This window comes from Exserohilum turcica (genome assembly GCF_000359705.1).
Source record: "Exserohilum turcica Et28A unplaced genomic scaffold SETTUscaffold_11, whole genome shotgun sequence".
NCBI classification, from domain to species: Eukaryota; Fungi; Ascomycota; class Dothideomycetes; order Pleosporales; family Pleosporaceae; genus Exserohilum; species Exserohilum turcicum.
Genome location: NW_007359926.1, coordinates 351,759 through 369,742, shown reverse-complemented (window position 1 = coordinate 369,742; position 17,984 = coordinate 351,759). Strand labels below are relative to the sequence as shown.

General features: G+C 54.0%; 8 protein-coding genes across 8 annotated transcripts; 5 read left to right on the top strand and 3 right to left on the bottom strand.

Annotated features, from left to right (window-relative positions):
• Window positions 1-17: 17 nt before the first annotated feature.
• Window positions 18-300, bottom strand: SETTUDRAFT_25363 (uncharacterized protein; the record flags this gene model as incomplete). Its single annotated transcript, XM_008023625.1, has 2 exons — window positions 18-191; window positions 260-300. Coding segments are annotated over 2 exons (215 nt in total), but the record flags the coding sequence as incomplete, so codon positions are not given.
• Window positions 301-430: 130 nt separating this feature from the next.
• SETTUDRAFT_103441 (uncharacterized protein) lies at window positions 431-726 on the top strand (the record flags this gene model as incomplete). The annotated part of the gene is made up of 2 exons (XM_008023816.1): window positions 431-488; window positions 545-726. The coding sequence occupies 2 exons, from the start codon at window positions 431-433 to the stop codon at window positions 724-726; spliced, it is 240 nt and encodes a 79-aa protein (XP_008022007.1).
• Window positions 727-1,154: 428 nt separating this feature from the next.
• SETTUDRAFT_36731 (uncharacterized protein) lies at window positions 1,155-1,937 on the bottom strand (the record flags this gene model as incomplete). Its single annotated transcript, XM_008023681.1, has 1 exon — window positions 1,155-1,937. The coding sequence occupies one exon, from the start codon at window positions 1,935-1,937 to the stop codon at window positions 1,155-1,157; it is 783 nt and encodes a 260-aa protein (XP_008021872.1).
• An 826-nt stretch (window positions 1,938-2,763) lies between these two features.
• On the top strand, window positions 2,764-3,990 carry SETTUDRAFT_182620 (uncharacterized protein; the record flags this gene model as incomplete). The annotated part of the gene is made up of 1 exon (XM_008023815.1): window positions 2,764-3,990. The coding sequence occupies one exon, from the start codon at window positions 2,764-2,766 to the stop codon at window positions 3,988-3,990; it is 1,227 nt and encodes a 408-aa protein (XP_008022006.1).
• Window positions 3,991-5,427: 1,437 nt separating this feature from the next.
• SETTUDRAFT_167039 (uncharacterized protein) lies at window positions 5,428-5,921 on the top strand. Its single transcript, XM_008023814.1, has one exon. The coding sequence runs from the start codon at window positions 5,459-5,461 to the stop codon at window positions 5,627-5,629; it is 171 nt and encodes a 56-aa protein (XP_008022005.1). The 5' UTR covers window positions 5,428-5,458; the 3' UTR covers window positions 5,630-5,921.
• A 1,069-nt stretch (window positions 5,922-6,990) lies between these two features.
• Window positions 6,991-7,957, top strand: SETTUDRAFT_158705 (uncharacterized protein; the record flags this gene model as incomplete). The annotated part of the gene is made up of 2 exons (XM_008023813.1): window positions 6,991-7,665; window positions 7,745-7,957. The coding sequence occupies 2 exons, from the start codon at window positions 6,991-6,993 to the stop codon at window positions 7,955-7,957; spliced, it is 888 nt and encodes a 295-aa protein (XP_008022004.1).
• An 878-nt stretch (window positions 7,958-8,835) lies between these two features.
• On the bottom strand, window positions 8,836-10,612 carry SETTUDRAFT_45371 (carbohydrate-binding module family 1 protein; the record flags this gene model as incomplete). The annotated part of the gene is made up of 3 exons (XM_008023729.1): window positions 10,257-10,612; window positions 9,923-10,207; window positions 8,836-9,875 (listed from the first exon to the last, which is right to left on the bottom strand). Exons 1-3 carry the CDS (start codon window positions 10,414-10,416, stop codon window positions 8,836-8,838), a joined length of 1,485 nt encoding a protein of 494 aa, XP_008021920.1. The 5' UTR covers window positions 10,417-10,612.
• A 4,597-nt stretch (window positions 10,613-15,209) lies between these two features.
• Window positions 15,210-16,972, top strand: SETTUDRAFT_103216 (uncharacterized protein; the record flags this gene model as incomplete). The annotated part of the gene is made up of 3 exons (XM_008023812.1): window positions 15,210-15,415; window positions 15,465-15,661; window positions 15,711-16,972. The coding sequence occupies 3 exons, from the start codon at window positions 15,210-15,212 to the stop codon at window positions 16,970-16,972; spliced, it is 1,665 nt and encodes a 554-aa protein (XP_008022003.1).
• Window positions 16,973-17,984: the final 1,012 nt, after the last annotated feature.

Here is a 17,984-nt window from a genome sequence, read left to right as displayed (position 1 = left end):
GATCCGTGTCGGCAGACGAAGGGCAGAGGAACAGCAGCTGGTCTTGTATGATGGAGTACAGCAGCGTCGGCGGGTTTGTGTTGGGCAGGTAGAGGAGCGGCGGGCGGGGGTCGGCGTGGGCGAGATAGAGCGGGAGGAGGATGCTCGAGGGCGGGGGGCGGTTGACGTAGACGTGCTCCAGGAGAGGCGTGCTGGAGGACGAGTTAGCCGCGGGGCACGAGAGGCGGGCGGACAGAGAGGGCAGAGAGGGCGGGGCTACTTGTGCTCGTCAAACATGTAGAGAGCGTCAATGGCGCTCATGGTGGGCGAGAGACGCGTGCGAGGACGGGAGACGGCCGCCCGCGCTCGTGGGCTTGTTTGGCGGGGGGGGGGCGGCCGCCCGCCGTGTCACGTCCACTCGCATACTTGGATATTTATATTCGGCGCAGACATGTCGCAACAGCAGGACCACGCGCACTTGGACGACTGCACGCCCTGCCGCGTCGTCGGTATGCCCGCCCGCTTCTTCGCCCACGGCGGCCCCAGGACTGACGAGAACATGCAGGCAGCGCAACCTTTCTTGGGCTCGGCGCCTTCACCTACGCCTCAGGCCACTCGCAGATTCGCGCCAATGAAGCTGCCATCCGCGCCAGCAAGAGCTTCTTTGGCGTGCGCAGCAGACACCTGGCCATCACAGGCACGAGCGCTGTCATGGTGGCATTGGGCGTCTATCGGTGGTTTTCCTAGGCGTCACGTGAGCAGGCGTTGGACATGCATCGTCACGCATTCACACGCACGCACGCACACACACACACATGTATAACAGTCCAGTCCTGTACAGAATATCTATGACGAGATGGATTGAACGGATGAAAAGAAAGGACTCGTATTGACAGCCCACCAGCTTCTCGTTTCCACAAAGCCCCACCAACCAGCTACCTAACATGGCCATCGCTCACCAAACGAAAAAAGGTATATTGCCCGGAAAAGTAATGAACACCAGAGAATGCGTCTATTAAGCCTGCCCCACCCAATGCATAGAATGATCAACAAGCCCACTGCGCCGTCTGGGGTATGATGCAAATAGTCGTGATTCGTGAGTCGTCGAGCTGCTGCTCTTCTTGTCGCAAATCGTGTTTCGATGGTATGCCCTCGAGTTTCCCTGAGCTGCCCTCTCACGACATGCGCCCGCGCTTGGGTCCGCCCGAAGAGCCGTCTCGCCCGTCGTTGAAACCGTCCACGTTGAAGAAGTCGTTCATGAGCCGCCGCTTCTGCCCTGCGCCATTGCCCAGCTGGAAGAGGTTTTGCGCCGCAGAGCGCTGGAGGTTTCGCGGGGCGGGGCGGTTCGACGAGCGGCGAGGGCTGGAGAAGGCGTGGCGGGCCGAGGCCGACATGTCGATTGCGTTGTTGTTGCTGTTGTTGTTGTTGTTATTGTCTGCTGTCGGGCCCGAGGGGAAGGCCTGGGGTGCGGAGAACTGGAAAACGTGGTGCAAGGGTGACAGCTCGGCTTCGGTCGTCATGGCTTCCATGTGCACCGGCGGCGGTGCAGAGTCGCAGCGGTGCCCGGCTTCCGCAGCTGGTTCGAGAGTGCGTGCGTCGTCGAGGCCGAGGTTTCGCTCCATGATGGGAGAGGAGCTGCGGGCGCGCTTGTCGTCCAGGTACTCCTCGTCGCTCTCGCTGCCCGACTGCTTGGGCAGAGATCCATCCAGGCGCTCGGTTGCCCACTGCCGTATCCGGCCTCCCTCGCCGCCGCCCGCCCCCATGTTCTCCTTGTCCAGGAAGGCCAGCAGGTCGTCCAGAGCCTCCTGGTAGCCGTCGGAGCGGGCCCTGTCGAGGTCGGCAAGCGCCGACTTGTACAGGTTGGTGACGTTGAGTGCCGCCGTCCGGAACGACTGGTGCACGTCGGGCTGTCGCCTCGTCTTGGGGAGCGACGTGTTCAGGCTGCGCATCGAATCCATGGCTAGGAATGAAGAAGCTTGCAGACGTGCGGTGGATATCGTCGACGCCGTGCAAAGGCTGCGTCGTGCCGCGATGAGCTGAAAAAAAAAGGCCTTGTGCAGCCGCTAGCAGCGTCTTGAGCTGGCCGTAGTGGAGCGAGTGTGTCCAGAATAAAGCAAGTAGTGCAGTAGATAAACAGGGGCGACGGTGGTGTACACTCGCAAGGAGCGTGGGAAGAGTCGCAGGTGAGGTCGCTCGCCGGTCGCCGTCTCTTCCGCGGGGTTCACTCTGCCACGATTCTTTAGGCAAAGCTTGTTGGCTCGTGCACCTTTACTGGCAGTCACGCAGTCGATCGCCTTTGGGCCGCTGGTAGCAGTATTTGGATTGTGAAGAGCAATTCGCGAACAATTTCACCTTTGAGTAGTTCTATTTGAGCATGTAAAACCTATACTCAGAATCCCTAATTGTCCATCTTACATAGCATGTAACTTTTTCGCGTCTCTAATCAAGATATTCAAAATAAAAATAAAAATACACACTGCCCCAAACGGATATCCTGTGACCCATGGTCAATGATTCACACATTGTATAGCTATGCCTAGAAAGGAATTATATAGTTGATATTATCTGATTGATGATTACATCCAATGGCAGTGGTGCTGCTAGTGTGTTCTCGGCATTAGCTGATTGCAAGTACCGCCCTATCCGCCACCTAACCACCTTACCACACCTTCGAATGTCAACATCATCACGTCCCTGCACTGCCATCTCCAAGCCACAGCTAGAATGACTTAATCACAAAATACATAGACACAGTCTATGTCCTCACCATCTACGTTCTTTATCATGACGTCGCCCATGGAGAGCCTTCCAGTTGAGCTCTTTGACATGATTGCTGCTCATCTCAGTCTATCAGAACACCAAACCCTCCGTCTGACTTCACGGCGGTTACACCATCTCGTCCATACAAAATTTGTTTGGCTCGCCTTCTCTGAGCAAAGCACTACTCTCGGTCCGTCTTCATTGGACCGCCTCATCAAGGTGTCGAGCCATCAAGGTTTCCGCGAGGCTGTTAAGATTCTCCACATCCGGCTACTGAACCAAGAAGAATACGAAATATTAAACACCATAAAGCGCGTGGGTCGCTTCCCTCCCCCGAAACGGTTCCCCAGAACATCGGGAATCAAAGACAAGCACATCTTCGACGAGGCAACGACATTTGACTACGTGATGAAGAACGAGCATCCAACACGGCTGTACGATGGGCTTACCAGAGTTTTGAAAAATTTGCCTCGGCTGAAAAGCGTCAGCTTCAGTGCGAAGACGTCCGCGCCCTCTGTATGGGAGCTAGGTGCGGAAGCCGACCATGTATTTCGAAGCAGGTGCTTTGAAGCCGTCACGCATGCTATAACCCACAGCAGGGTCAAGTTGGACGAGTTCAGCATGGCCAGAAGAAAACGCCGCAGGATATTTTACAAACAGGCGGATGTGTCATTCGTAGCGTTCCATCTAGGTCCGCAACTCCAAGCGCTGCAGCTGTGCTTCTCCAACCTCCAGTCTCTCACGCTATCCATCATTACCGGATATGGCGCACCACGCCCGGATGGCTGGACCAACAGAATTTGTGGCTTCATCGCCGCCGCACCCAAGCTGAAGAACTTGACCTTGAGTTTAGATCGCATCGACAGGTTGTCCCAGTACAGCTGCGCCACGGTAACATGTTTGGCCGCTTCCTGTCGACTATCGTATCTCGAAAAATTTGAGCTTGTAAACTGCGCAGCGCATGGAAAAGATCTAATCGAACTCATCCGCGCCCACTCGTCATCGCTACGACACATTGTCGTTTCCAACATTCGCCTGGTAACGAGCAAATGGTGTCTTACATTGGATGCTGTCAAAACATGTCCACAGCTGAAGTATCTGCAGCTCGTCGCACTTGAAGACCGGTGGACACGCATTACGACCGGAAGGCAATATCAGGATCGCGTGCAGCTTGCATGGGACGTTCGAAAGGACAATCAAAACATATCTGACTGGCTGCTTGCGATCAATGACGATAATCACTACGATTGAGCCACCGGGTTTTCTGGACTACATTATGCAGTGCACAAGAGAAGACATAAGCAGCTAAGGCTGAGTCTCCTCCGACTGTGGAGTTGTGATCAGTATCGCGATTGTGCTGCCAGCGACTCAATTAACCTAAAGAGGCGTTCATTTTCTGCTTCGGAGAAACCAAGCCATTCAACGGAAGACACGTAGTGTGGCTTGATCAGGCGGATATGACCGCATCGTGAGTGTGTTCACAGCATGGTCATCTACCACCGTCGGGTGGCGAAGCAAAGTAACCCATCCTGATAGCTGTCATTGGGCATCCTCGCAGAATCCCCAGGCATTCCTACACGGACTATTGTGCTGATCTTTGAATCATTAAAGCTGCAATAGTAAACTCAACAACAAAAGTAGCCTAGTGAGCAAAACATGTCAGACGCCAAGACGACATCAAGGGGCTCGGATTATCCAGACTACTTGACGATAAATGCGGGAAGTGATCGGTTCCAGAAGTCCTCGGTCTAGAAATGTGGGCCTGACAGCCGTATTCGCCCAAGTAAAAACCTAGACATAGGTATTGGATGGATATTCCCACCGGTCGAGATGACGGTGAGCCGGAGCAAAAGCAAAGGAGGTACGTGAGCAAGCTGACGGCGAGGGTCTAGTCATTGAGATTGAGCCGCCGCGGACTTGTGCCTGACTGCTGGTAGCAAAGTACAGCTGAACAACTCTTCCCGCACTCTAGCTCGTGGCATATCTTTTGTAGGATCCCAACATGGTAATTACATTGATCTTGTTTCCTGGATAGGCATAGCCTCTGCACCCAAGGTTAGTTGCATGACGTACTTACTAGGGGCATACAACGCGGGATCCCATATCCGCGTGCCGTCACGTCCAGCCAGTTCTCACGGCTTTCAGCTCTCCTATCTCCCGTTCCCAAGAATTGCACGGCCTTGAACTCGCCTCTTGTTTCCGGTGCATGAACACAAGTCACCCCACCGCAGACATAGTGGCCCATATCAATAACATGCACGGTGCTCCTCAACAAGACGCCCCAAGGCTACACGGGCACTGTACATGCTCACCTGCGCCTTGTAGATCGCAAGCAAGTCCTTCCCACAAACTGTAGTCACGTCGACAATCCCTCCGCCAGTGTAACTAATCTCACTGCAGACCCTGCCTCGTTCCGGGTAATGTACCCTACTAGTTTTGGATTCCCCCGTAAATCATCCCAGCGACACCTACCCCACACAGGCAAAGATCCTCAACACATACTCAATACACGCTGGTTCTTCTGAAGCAGAGCAGATGTAGCCAACTGATTGATCCTACAAACGCCACTTGCGCGCAACGAGAAGCTTGATTCGACTTCGATCAGCAGCCGCGCATGGGACCATGCGCCAATCGAGCCTGCTGTAGTCGTGCTCGTGTGGTGGTTCTGGTGGCGAAGATTGACCTGCATCACATCGGACCTAGTCGACAGTGAATGAGTATGGTGCTGCGAGGTAAACCCAGAGAAGAAGACTGCAAAAGAAGCATTCCATCGTACGCAGGTACATGCCTGGACCTGTTACATGTTTGCTTCAAGATGAAGAACGAGAAGAAGGAAAGGGAAAGAAGGAGAGAAAGAGACACAGGCACTGTCTCTGCAAAGGAACCATAGCCGTTGCGGCAGCACATGCCCCCTCCTACGTGTCAGTAGCCATAGTGTTCTGATGCCGTACGATGACATGTCCGGGCGCACAAGAAAACGGCACGTACGTATGTAAGCAGCGCAAACAGTCCCATTCTCAGCGAGGGGTGAGCACCTCCGGGTCCCCGCGTCCAGATGCGAACGCTTGTTTGCTTGGTGCTTGGTGCTTGGTGCTGCTGGTACTATTGCTGCTATTGCTGCAGTAATTGTTATTGCTATTGTTATTGTTATTGTTATTGTTATTGTTATTGTTATTACCGCCCATGCAAGCACAGTTCCCCCTTTCCCCCCCTGTTTTCAACCCGTCTCTTTGGTTGGCCAAGAGAGGGGGAGCCTGAGGCGCCGAAACTGTATGTACGAGATTTTCTTTCCAACAAGATGTATTAATAACTACCCATGGTGCTGCTAACCCTGTGCCCTGAGACGATGCATGCACCCATGTCCATGATGTAAGCGCCCAGGGTGGCGGATGAATAAGCCGTGAGATTTGGCAGAGTAAAAGTTACGCTAAGTAGCACTAGTAAAACTTTCCCGCGAGGTAATGCTCCACCCTCTCACACTCGACCTTTTACTCAGCACACTGGGCGCTTTGCCCTGCCGTTTTTTTTCTCACTGCACGGTACACATGCACGGCCCCGTGTCTGTCGACTGGGAAATTTCGCCCTGGGAATATGGTGATAAGCGTTCGGGGTGTATACAACGGTCCTAGGGGGGGGGATGTGGGGTCCGGACACGGCTCGCATAGATCGTAGATGAGAAGGAGGAGGAGGGGGGAGGTGAACCTTGCAGCTGGGCGAACGCTGTCTACCTGCCAAATATTGAACTTTACTACGCAATTTCCGAGCTCTCGTTAGCAATGCGAGGCCGCCCATTGGCAGGATTACGGTCGTGCTGCTGCTTCTGCTTGCTACGTGCTGCCGTCTTACATCAACTCTTCTGGCTTGCCACTGCAGTCACTTGACGACAAGTAGTAAAGAAGCATGCTAGGGCTTACGCGCAACTGTATTTTATCCTTTGCGAAGTTGATATTGTTGCTTAATTTTGCGTTTCGGTTTTCCCGATGGGCAAAGACATGCAAAAACTTTGTCGATTTCTTTTTTTAATTCGCCCTCCACCGTCTTCTGTCAAAGATATCTTGAGCCCGTTTCGTCCCTCAAGTTGTGCTTTTTTTTCTTCTCTCCTCACCCTCACCACCACTACCATCTTCTCATCCTCCTCCTCTTCCTCTTCCTCCTTTCGTTAGGTCTTGGCCATCTCATCCTCATAATCACTTGAAAAAAGTATCAAGGGTACAGACTACTCGAACCCGTCATCCTTCCAATCCATTCAAAATGCGTTTTTCACCAATCCCCCTCCTCGCTGTGCTGGCAGCAACACCCATCTTAGCCGAAGAGCTCGCGCCGCGATATGATGCCTGTCCTCCTGTCTGGAAAGACGTTGTAAATTATCTCAAGCCCAAATTCAGCGGTTGCTCTAGATCCGCCCACAAAATAATTCGCGCAGCGTTTCATGATTGCATCAACAATGGGTGTGACGGCAGCTTAGCCCTCAGTGATGAGCGCACCCATCCTGAGAACCAGGGTCTTCAGGAGACTTGCGAACTGGTTGTGGATTTGAAGAAGCGATTCAGCGTCAGTGCGGCCGATGCCATTCAGTTCGGCGCTGCCCTGGCCATTGCCTCGTGCCCGCTTGGCCCCAGGGTTAGGGCCTTGGTTGGAAGACACGACCACTCGCAGCCAGCGGAACGCTTTAGTGTGCCTTCGAGCAGAGACTCGGTCAACAAGATCTTGGTTGCCTTCGATAAACACGGCCTTTCACCCAGGGATGTCGTAGCGCTCCTAGGAATCCACAGCGCTGCTTTTCAGGAGTTCGACATCCCATCCCTAGGAGTCGTCGCACTGGATTCTACGCCCTATATTGACGACATGAGGTATTACCAGGAGACGATTGCCGGAACTGCACCCCACAGTCTCCAGAGCGACCGTCTTATGACAAAAGCTCCTCAGGTACGTTCTCCCCCCCTTCATGTTTAGCATTTGTCTCTTTTTTTTTCTTTTGAGAACCTTACTGACCCCTTTGCAACAGACTAAAGACGCGTTCGCGGAGTTCGCCAGTGACGCCTACGCATGGAATAAAGCGTTTGTTGAAGCTTTTGGCCGCCTGTCTACGATCGGTAACGAGCATGTCAAATTCACTGACTGCTCCCATTTGATCCCCAACAGCCCCCCTGTCCCCAGGAAGAGGCAGATCCAGAACTTGAAGTTTACCCAGAAGTTGGCCGAGAAGTTTGGCGTCTAAAGCTACTCACTACGTGAAGAGACTCGGAGGGGAGGCGTAATAGAGGTTTGTCGTTGGCGTGCCGAGTCTTTTCGTTATGGCACACACCTCCAAGTCTTAGAAGGTGCCATATAAAACTGTGGAAAGGGGGGGGTTTACTGAAGGCGAAGTGTGTGGCTGGGGTTTTAGAATCAAAGATCTTTACCTTTGGCTTTCTGTGAACAAACTTTTGCTGTGTTCTGTTCCATACATGGTTCTGCAAACTGGGATCATGCTTGATAATGCTGTATGCAACGGCGCAATGCCCAACTCCAAAATATAACAAAAATGTGGTGGGAACAGATATAAAGAACAGGCATGGTGGTGGTGACCACCATCTCTGGGTCAAGTACAGGTCTGATGCCAAGGCGCCATGCCTCATCAGGCTGGGCCACAACACTGTATGCCTTTGGAGTGACCAGTATGTATACGTTTTTCCTTTACTCCCTGTGTTCCGAATGTTCTGTTTCATCATATTTTATCCTTGATCTGTATCAATAACCGCAGTACAACTTCAGAGACACATGACGAACAACTCGACCACAATCTGCAGCTAGAGCTGTAACGCCAAACGTCTGTGCCTTGACTGCATCTTTGAAACAGCTCGCACAAAAACCAGAACCCTCGAGTTCATTGTCCCAGAGAAAACAAAACACTACCCCCTACTATGAATTACGCCTAACCAAGTGGAACATGACAAATGACGAAAAATCAAGAATTGGATGCAAATCAAGTGTGGCAAGGTGTGAACAAGAATCGTCATTCGAGAATAGTAATCAGCAATATGGCTACAAGAATAAAAGTTCTCCTTCTAGAGGAAGTATATGTACAAGCATGCAAATATGTAATGCAAATGTCGCTTACATGAGGGCCTCAATCATACGGCGGATCTTAGCAGCAGAAGCGCTACCAGCCTCCTTCTCGAGGAAGGTAATGAAGGTCTCGAGAGTGTACTTCTTCTCGCCGGCACCCTCGGCAGGCGTAGAGGAATTAGTGGCGGGCTGGCTGGGCTTAGCAGCCTCAGGGGTTACTGAAGAGGGTTCAGCAGAGGGCTTGGGCGCGGCAGGAGATGGCAGATCAGCCTCGTAGGAAGCAGCGGGCTGAGAAGGCTGGGTGGGCTGGGGGCCCTTGCTGGGACCTGGCTGGTTGGCATCAGGCTTGAGGCACTGGAAGTAATAGGGGTTCCACTGCTTGCACTCAAGGCCCTCGGCGCATTGGGTGGAGCCCCTGTAGTTTATACCACCACACTGGTAGTATTCCTTGACGGGGCAAGAAGGCGAAGCAGTAGGAGACGGGCGGACGGTGGTCATCATGGTCGTAGGGGCGGCAACGGGGCTGGAGGAAACGGTGCCGGGAATGATAGACGAAGTGCTGTTGCCGACAGAGTAGGGGGGAACAACCACAGGAGTGGGGGTAGCCTCAGCAGGGGCAGCGGAATGGGCAGCGGAAGAAGGCTTGGCCTCGACGACAGCGCTGGAAGCGACAGGGGTGGAAGAAGCGATAACAGAAGCAACGCTTGAAGCAGGAGTCTCGTCACCAGCAGGGGTCTCGTCACCAGCAGGGGCTGTGGCATCTGGGACACCAGCAATCTTGCCAAAGGTCAGTAGCTGAGGCTTAGCCTCAGTACCGCCAGCAATGAGCTTAGGGCCGGGGGCGGGGTAGGAGTCGAGGTTGGCGTGGATGGAGAAGCCGAGACCAGGGCCAGTCTTGGTGTAGGCCTCAGGGAACTTGACACCCTTGGGCACGAGGGTTCCGCTGCCGGTAACGGTGAGCTGGTAGCAGGTCATGTAGTGCTGAGCACCACCGGCAGAGCTGGCGGCGTGAAGAGCAATAGCCTCGGCACGGAGGAGGTAGTCACCAGCGGCAAGGCCCTCTGGAATCTTGAAGCTGAGCTTTCCGCCTATGCTTGCGTCAGTAGTGTAGAGGATAGTGCTATGACAGACTTACAGTTGTAGTTGAGGTCCTTGGTACCCCAGAAGTCTTCGTCTCCCTGAGACGCCTTGGGGTTCTTGGCCCACGTGTTCTCGTAGACCTTGAAGAACTCGCTGGAACCATCAGCAGATGCGGAATCTTCGACCTTGGACATGTAGGCGAGAACAGGTCCCCAGTGGGCACCGCCAATGGCCTGGTTCTCGCAGTTGCGGTCGTTTTGTTGCTGGTGCATCTCGATAGTAACTTCGTCACCAGCTGCGAAGGCGCACTTGCCCTTGGCAGGGGAAGGGCTGACATTGCCTATGGGACATGTGAGTATGGAAGGGGGCAAGATACACGGCAGACATACACTGAAGGGCGTTGCTGGTGTAGTCCTCGACGGGGCTGTTGGTGGTGGGCAGCCTAGCACAGGTGCTCTCCAGATCCTTTCCGTTCTGCCAGAGCTGCTGCCAAGTGGCGTGGGCGTTGGCCAGGGCGGCCAGGGCGGCGAGAGTTGCTACGGTCTTCATGGTGTGCAGGGCGATGTGGGGTAGTGGTGTCGGTCTTGTCGGCGTGGGAATGAGTGTTGGGTCAAGCAAGTGACGAACGAAAGACGGAAAACAAAGAAAGAAGAGACGAATGAATGACGATGACTTGCAAAGAAGGAATGTCCAGCGCAGCTGCGTTGCCGTTCCACCCAAGGGAGGGCTGGACGACTTATATTGTCGTTGGAGGGGGAGCCTCTCTCGCAGGGCAACGGTTGGAGCCGTGTGCATGGTTAGCCGTTTCGCGTGCCCGGCGTGTGATATCGAAGGTGCCGCAGGGAGGCAGTGTGTTTGAGGCGGCGGCATGGACAGAGGAACGGCGGCTATGCCGCAAGCAGGCCTTGGGCACATCAAAGCCAGGCCGGTGGGTGGAGTTGCAGTTGGCGAGCGCAGGGCGACCGTTTCTAGGCGGCGACTGGTGCCGGCTGTCAGCGCCGAATCGGGCCTAGCGCGCGGGCTGAGACAGGACGCTGGCATTGGCGACATTGGCTTGGCATTGCAGGGGCGCGTGGGGGGATCCTTTCGTGCATCGCGGGAGCACATCCTGTCCAGCAACACGATCCATTCCACTACAGCCTCGGCGGATGCCATACCTGCAGCCCACTAAGTGCACTTGCCGGAGACGACAATGACTTGAGGGCCGCCCGGCGCCCTGCAAGGCGCAATGTCGGATGAGCAGCCCGCCCTCGCTCTGCCTCGACCGCGCCGTCATCTTCCTTCTTGCCGATAACGACGTCGCCATAGCCTTGAGCGCCTGCATCTAGTCAGGGGCAGCGCCCTATGCAATCTTACCGCACTGCGCGATGGAATGCATTGCGGGTCAACTGTGGTGGCGCCCTGGGAACGGGAGAGCCCTTCTCCAACACGGCCACCCCACGAACACGCCTTTCGGTGTTTTGTTTCCCGGCGTATAGAACCCCCCCAAACTCAACTCCCCAGCGTGTTTCCTGGCCTTGCCAGCCCTGTCAGAAGGTAGACGGCAGGCCATGTTCGCCGTCAGTATCCGAGGAACGCTCATTCGGCGCGCGCCTCGTCGGAACATTGTGGTGGAGTAAACCGAAACACCTTCTGTGCGATCGCTTCATGGATGTGGATCCCTCGGTAGCGCTCAAGGACAACAGCGACTCGAGCATGCGCTCCAAAACACCACAAAGCGGCTAAATAGCACGGTTAAGTAGCCTAGCATCCAGTGTCGCGGCAGATGAACCGACAAGGGTTACCGCTGTCCCACACACATTTACCACCATTGCCCGGCCTTGATTGTTTCTTGTCATTATGCAAGACCATGCCATGCCCTATTCTGGGCGTCAAAACACTGCTTCAACCGCAAGTATATGCCTGAAGAACGAAAAGGCCCGGCCATCATAGTGTTTTGACCGAGTTTCCGGGGCTCCGAGAGGGCTGCATAATTGTGAAAGCGACATGACGACTGCTGTCACAGTTTTCTGCCATCTTCAAAGCTCTTGGTCAGACCTTGTACCCCCAACTTCGCTAAGACATTGACCTACGTAAGGTCTCCACCGTTCATCTATCTTGGCAATTAGCTTGGGACTTTTCCAATAACTCTTGGTCTTTCGCCTACCGATAGCGTCTTCTCCATGTCAAAGACGGTCCCATTCATCGTTCAAGGCGCAGCATGTATAATTTCCGTCGAGCACTTTGCTCAGAGATCTTCGTCTGCAATTACCGTGGCCTCACACTTCAGCCAAATCACTCCGGGAAACTGGGTCAATCGGCATGACCTCGATATTGACGAGTAGTGGCGTGGTAGAATGCTGATGCGCTCTATGGGACAAGTTGCAAGTCAAAGGCTCCTGTAAGAGCCTCTCCGGCCTCCTACCCGCAACGACAAGGGAGTGTAGATCGATCCTCGGTCTCATGAGGTCCTTTGTGACCATAATACTAGACTTGAGAGTCTTTTGACGGTATGTTGATCAAGGTGTGCCAGGTCTGCAATGTGATCAGTAATTGATAGATCCCACAGGCACTGTCACCACGGTACCTTCGAAACGGTTCTCGATACCATCCCATCACTCACTCTGCGATCTCGCAACGCTCTTCTGGTACAAAATACCTTCCGAACCATCCCGCCCAAACACCAAAGCGAAACCCCCTGCATCGAATGCAAAAACATATGACGCGCCTGATCCGATTGTCCAGTGGGTGACACTACTGTGGCTTTCACGAAGCAACGGGAGCAGGCCCAATACCCCTATTCACGACAAGTGTGAGGAAGGCGGGCGCAGGTAGTGTGATGATCAGGCCAAGATAGGTCGTGTGTCAAAGCCATTTCCACCAGCAGCCTCTCGAGGACTTATGGCCGTGGCTATGGCGTGTGATGTGTAAGACGTGATCAGATTATCCCAGGTTTGCTAACTATGCTCTGCCGCTGATTCAAGACACTCTGTCCTGCCTGCCCCCTTTTTCAGAGGTCTTGTGGCTGCTGTAGCTTCCGTTAGGCGTACCATGCTGATGCAGCTGAACATCATGCCGCGCGGTTCAACTGCCCTGCGAACCCAGGGCGACGCTCTTCTTCGTTATTGACATGCATAAACGAGTGTCAGTAAGGGCGCCTGATGCAATCTGGCGATCACTGGCTATGCTATGGGCTGCAATGTCAGCGGTTATGGCTCGCAACGACAGCGCAGGTCGGACCCTGAATTCGCAGCATGTTGGGTTAGCGATCACGATGCCCATCAGCAACATACGAGAGCACACACACACTTGTCCCGAGCGGCGAGCCGAAGTTTATTGGCAAGACTGATTGCAGGACTGAACATGGCGCTACGCTCCAGACTCAGCGATGAAAAGCACCTTGGTGCTTGTTGGGTGCAAAGTGTTGCAACCTGGGCTGACATTCTGACATTGTCGAGACAAGCCTTGGCGCCTAGAGGCTATGAGATACAAAGTCTTTTTGGGCTCAGCCCACCAAGATATACAGCGAGCCCAGAACATTAGGCCAGGCTGCGGTGGCGCGGCAGCATCAGCTCTCATGCAAACAGGTCACACGCTAAGTATCCCGAGTAATGTGCCCAATGCAGGGGGCTATTCGAGAACGCCATTACGCCTGCTACGAGGCTTCCAAAGAGCCGGCGGCCGAAGAAAAAGCATGGAGAACGCATGGCTAGTTCACCTAGCCACTTCCGCACCTTGGCAGCGCTGGTCCACAGTGGATATTGACGTCGACGACTTGGTGTAGCAATGGCGGTGCCTGGCAGACGATTCTGGCTAGTCGGCACTGACCCCTATTCTGATCGCCCCGTGCGTCGCTAGCCAAAGCTTATTTTTACATCTCAAACACGACCAGCCGATGGATTGCTTCTTTCCTTGCGCCATCTCGCTTCTGCCCCTCCGCATAATCAAAAAGCATACCTGTCTTCGCTTGCGGTTTGCGGGTTACCGTTGTGAGACCTGTCCACACACACTGCGAGTGTGTGATGGCTCAGAGCTAAGTACCCCGCTTCCATCACAAGACGCATCACATCTTGTCGCTGAGCCTCAACCTCGACACACAGACCCCGCCATGCTACGAGCCGCGCCTGTCGGCTCCCCAAAAGCAATGTCCGCAACCATGGCTGGTTAGATTCTTTCTGATTATTACCTAGTGCTGCCGCGTACATGCCTGCCCGGTTCCAGGCACGCTGCACGCAGTTGCGCCACGCGCCGGCACTAGATACCGAAGGTTTCTTGTCACGACATATACAACGGTACGCGAAGCCACTGATAAACTTAGTGCAGATCTTCTACCACTAGACGTAGTGTCGGTATCGAATGGCTCTCTTAGTGTGCCGGATAGGGCGGGAGCGCCTGAATGGCGCAGTGTGGCGTCGAATTCCATCTCGCAAAGCAACCTCGGACAGGTCGCTGCATCCACGCGATTCGTACCTGAGACCCACATGGGGAAGATTCACGCCTTGTCCAATCTCGAATTCGCCTCTTCAGGTAACTACACACGATGGAGTGTCTCGTGTCTACCGTCTTTCGGCCTTGCCCCTCGCTTAGGCGTATACCTGGATCCACTGTCGAACAAGCACATTGTGGTTGGCCGTAGAGCACGGTTCAGTGATGATCATTTATATATGCCATCTGCCTTGACATTTTGAAGACGGCCAGTTGCTTTTCAACCCAGTCATTCGTTCCTTTTCCCGGTCGCTCACAGGGCGTGTTCGAACCCTATTGTGTTGTCCTTCATTCCTTAATACACCATGGTCACCTACAGTCATTACCTTGCCGCTACGGCATCGATTTCTTCTGTCTACGCCAGAGCCACTCCTTCTGAACTCTACCACGCCTCGGAATGCGGTGCGGCGGCGACTGTCACCGTCACTGAGTACGCCACTGCTAGGCCGACCACCAACGCCCACGGGCACGGTGGGCTGTACTACAACGAGTACAACGATGTGCCCCTTCCATTCGAATGGCCAGGAACACCTGAAAACGGCGAAGTCTACCCTCCTCCACAGCCACCGACTCCTTACTCGTATGGAGGTCCGGCCAAAGACGCCTACCAGGCACCGGGATGGGTTCCAAATGGCGTCAATCATCTCATCCCCTCTCTTCCGAGTACCGAGCAATGCGGAAACTCGCATTGGGGACTGATTGACAACCCTCCTCTTCCACCTAACGGCCTTCCAGGTGGTCACCCAATCCACTCGTATCCTTCGTACCCAGCCGGCCCTACAGGCGGCCCAGCTCCGCCATCTTACAGCGGTGTTTTCCCTAATGCCACGGTCTCTTCGGGCATGACTCGCCCTACTAATATGCCTCCTTATCCTACCATGTCTTACAATGGTTCGGCTATCCACCCCCCTGGCCCTACGAGTACTCCTGTGGGAGATCGTTTCTGCCCTACTATGCCCGACACTGGCGTAACCAGGACTTATGATCTCCACCTCGCCTATCAGACCATTGCGCCAGATGGCGTGACCAGGAATGGTTTGACTGTCAATGGTCAATTCCCGGGACCTCTCATTGAGGCCAACTGGTGAGTGCAAAACAGCGCTCTTTTTTTTGTGCTTCTGCTGACTTAATAGGGGTGATTGGATTCTGTGGAGGGTCACCAACGACCTTACAGACGAAGGCACCACACTCCACGCTCACGGTCTTTTCCAACAAAACACCAGTTGGTATGACGGTGTCCCTGCAGTGGCCCAGTGCCCTATCACACCCAACGGTGGCTACTCGGAGATGTTGTTCCGCGCCGATCGCTTTGGAACCTCTTGGTATCACAGTAAGTTGATACACCATATTCTTGTCGAGTCACACACTAACTTGGACAGGCCACTACAGCGCGCAGTACTCTGGTGGTGCTCACGGCCCCATGGTTATCCACGGTCCCAAGTATGAAGAGTATGACATCGACGTCGGCCCAGTCATCCTCGAGGACTGGTATCACGCTGATTACTACTCTTTGGTCGAAAGAGTCATGGCAGGAAGGTTCCCTCCTTCAAACAACAACCTGATCAACGGCCGCATGAACTTCCCTTGCGCCAATACTACTCTGCCTTGCGTGCCCAATGCCGGTGTCTCCAAGTTCCAGTTTCAATCTGGCAAGAAGCACCTGCTTCGTCTCGCCAACATGGGTGCCGAAGGCATCCAGAAGTTTAGCATTGACGGGCACGTCATGAAGGTCATCGCTGTTGATTTCGTCCCGATTGAGCCATACACGACAAATGTTGTAACCCTCGCAGTTGGCCAGCGCTCGGACGTCATCATCGAGGCAGTTGGCAAGCCCGGAGACTCGTACTGGATGCGCTCTCAACTCGCGCAGGGATTCCGCTGCACGCTTGACGATGGAGTCTCACCAAACGCCCTTGCAGCCGTGTACTACGAGGACGCCGACACCGACTCAATCCCGACCTCCGTCTCAGACGTTACTCAGGATCAACTGGAGCAGTGCAAGAATGACGCGCTTGACCTGAGCAAGCCTCTGTGCAAGATCCCGCTGGAGGAGCCCGACCACACCGAAGTCGTCAACTTTGATTTCCGCTCCAATGGCACAAACTTCATCTGGTTCCTCAACAACAGCACTTACCGTGGCGATTACAACGACCCGACGCTTCTCATTGCCAAGAAGGGCGGAAACACATTCCCACCTGAGGCAAACGTGTACCAGTTCCCTGGCGCAAAGAACGTCCGCATCCACCTTGTGAACAACGCCATGGTTGGTGGCCACCCGATGCATCTTCACGGCCACGACTTCCACGTCCTTGCTGAGGGCTACGGCGCTTGGGACGGCACGATCATCAACCCAGAGAACACGATCCGCCGCGACGTGCACCAGATGACCAACGCGCGCAATGTCAGCGGAGTGATTGAGCCATCGTACATGGTGATGCAGTTCACGCAGGACAACCCTGGAGTCTGGCCACTCCACTGCCATCTCGCGTGGCACGTCAGCGGTGGCCTGTTCATGCAGATTCTGGAACGCCCAGAAGACATTCGCCAACAAGACTTTGATGAGGATGTGTTTGACCAGTGCGACAAGTGGGCTGCTTACACAGCAGACAACTTTGTCAACCAGATCGACTCGGGCCTGTAAATTTAACCCCTGTCCATGCGCTACGTGCATAATCTTTTCGAGGGCTGTACAAATTCCACTTTAGACAACGTTCAGGAGTGAGCTCTTAATCTTCTTAATACCTATTTTTTTTATGTAGCTTTCCAATTGGAGGTAATTTGTTCATTGTGTTTCTGCCGTGAGCCCTGCTTACGATCAGCTGTGCCGTGCCATCGACTGTGAATAACGTAGTGCAACGTCTTACGGGGGGCGTCAGTGCGGAAACCTGCATAACGCCACGGGGCGCCGGCTTCGCGACGGATGTTGTTATTGCTATTGGAGCTGTTTCAGCCGCAATACTCTCCCCGGATTGTCACCGTTGGAGTTGAGCACTGTCGCTGTCATCGTCGGGTGGCACGCGAGCCGCAATCCGAGACTTGATACGCCGAACCTGCCACTGCATGCGCCATCGGTACAATTGTGCAGGGCGCTTTTTCTGGCAACATCTTGCACTTTTTGCTCATTGTCACGAGTTGCTCTTTGCAGGTCCCTTCAGTTGTAACGTCACTGTCTGAGCCCGGGTTTCGCACTCCCTTTCCAGGGTCCACAGACACTGAGTCTCCCGACAAAAAAGCAATACTTATCTTCCATTTTACTTATTCCTTAGCCACCGGACCACAACACCAAGACATATCCGACGGATTGACGCGTCAACCAAGATAACGTGTTTTATCAGTAAGCGGCCCACATCAGTAAGTGGCCCACCCCACCAAACCTGACGCGACGCTCTACTCAATTGCTCTACAGCAACTTAATAAAATTAAATTAAATTAAAAGATATTATTCTTTATCTAGCTTTACATGAAGTCCGAGTATGTCCTTGAACGTGGCACTTCGTGCACGTTGGCGGCGCGCGCTGACGTCGCTCGCCAGTCTGGTTCTGGTCACCCCCCATCACCACCCTTTCTGCCTCTGCAATGATCTGCTGAGCCTGTTGGACCCGGAGCACCCCACCAGAAGCGATATATTGACGCTGCCGCTCCTGCTTTTGTCG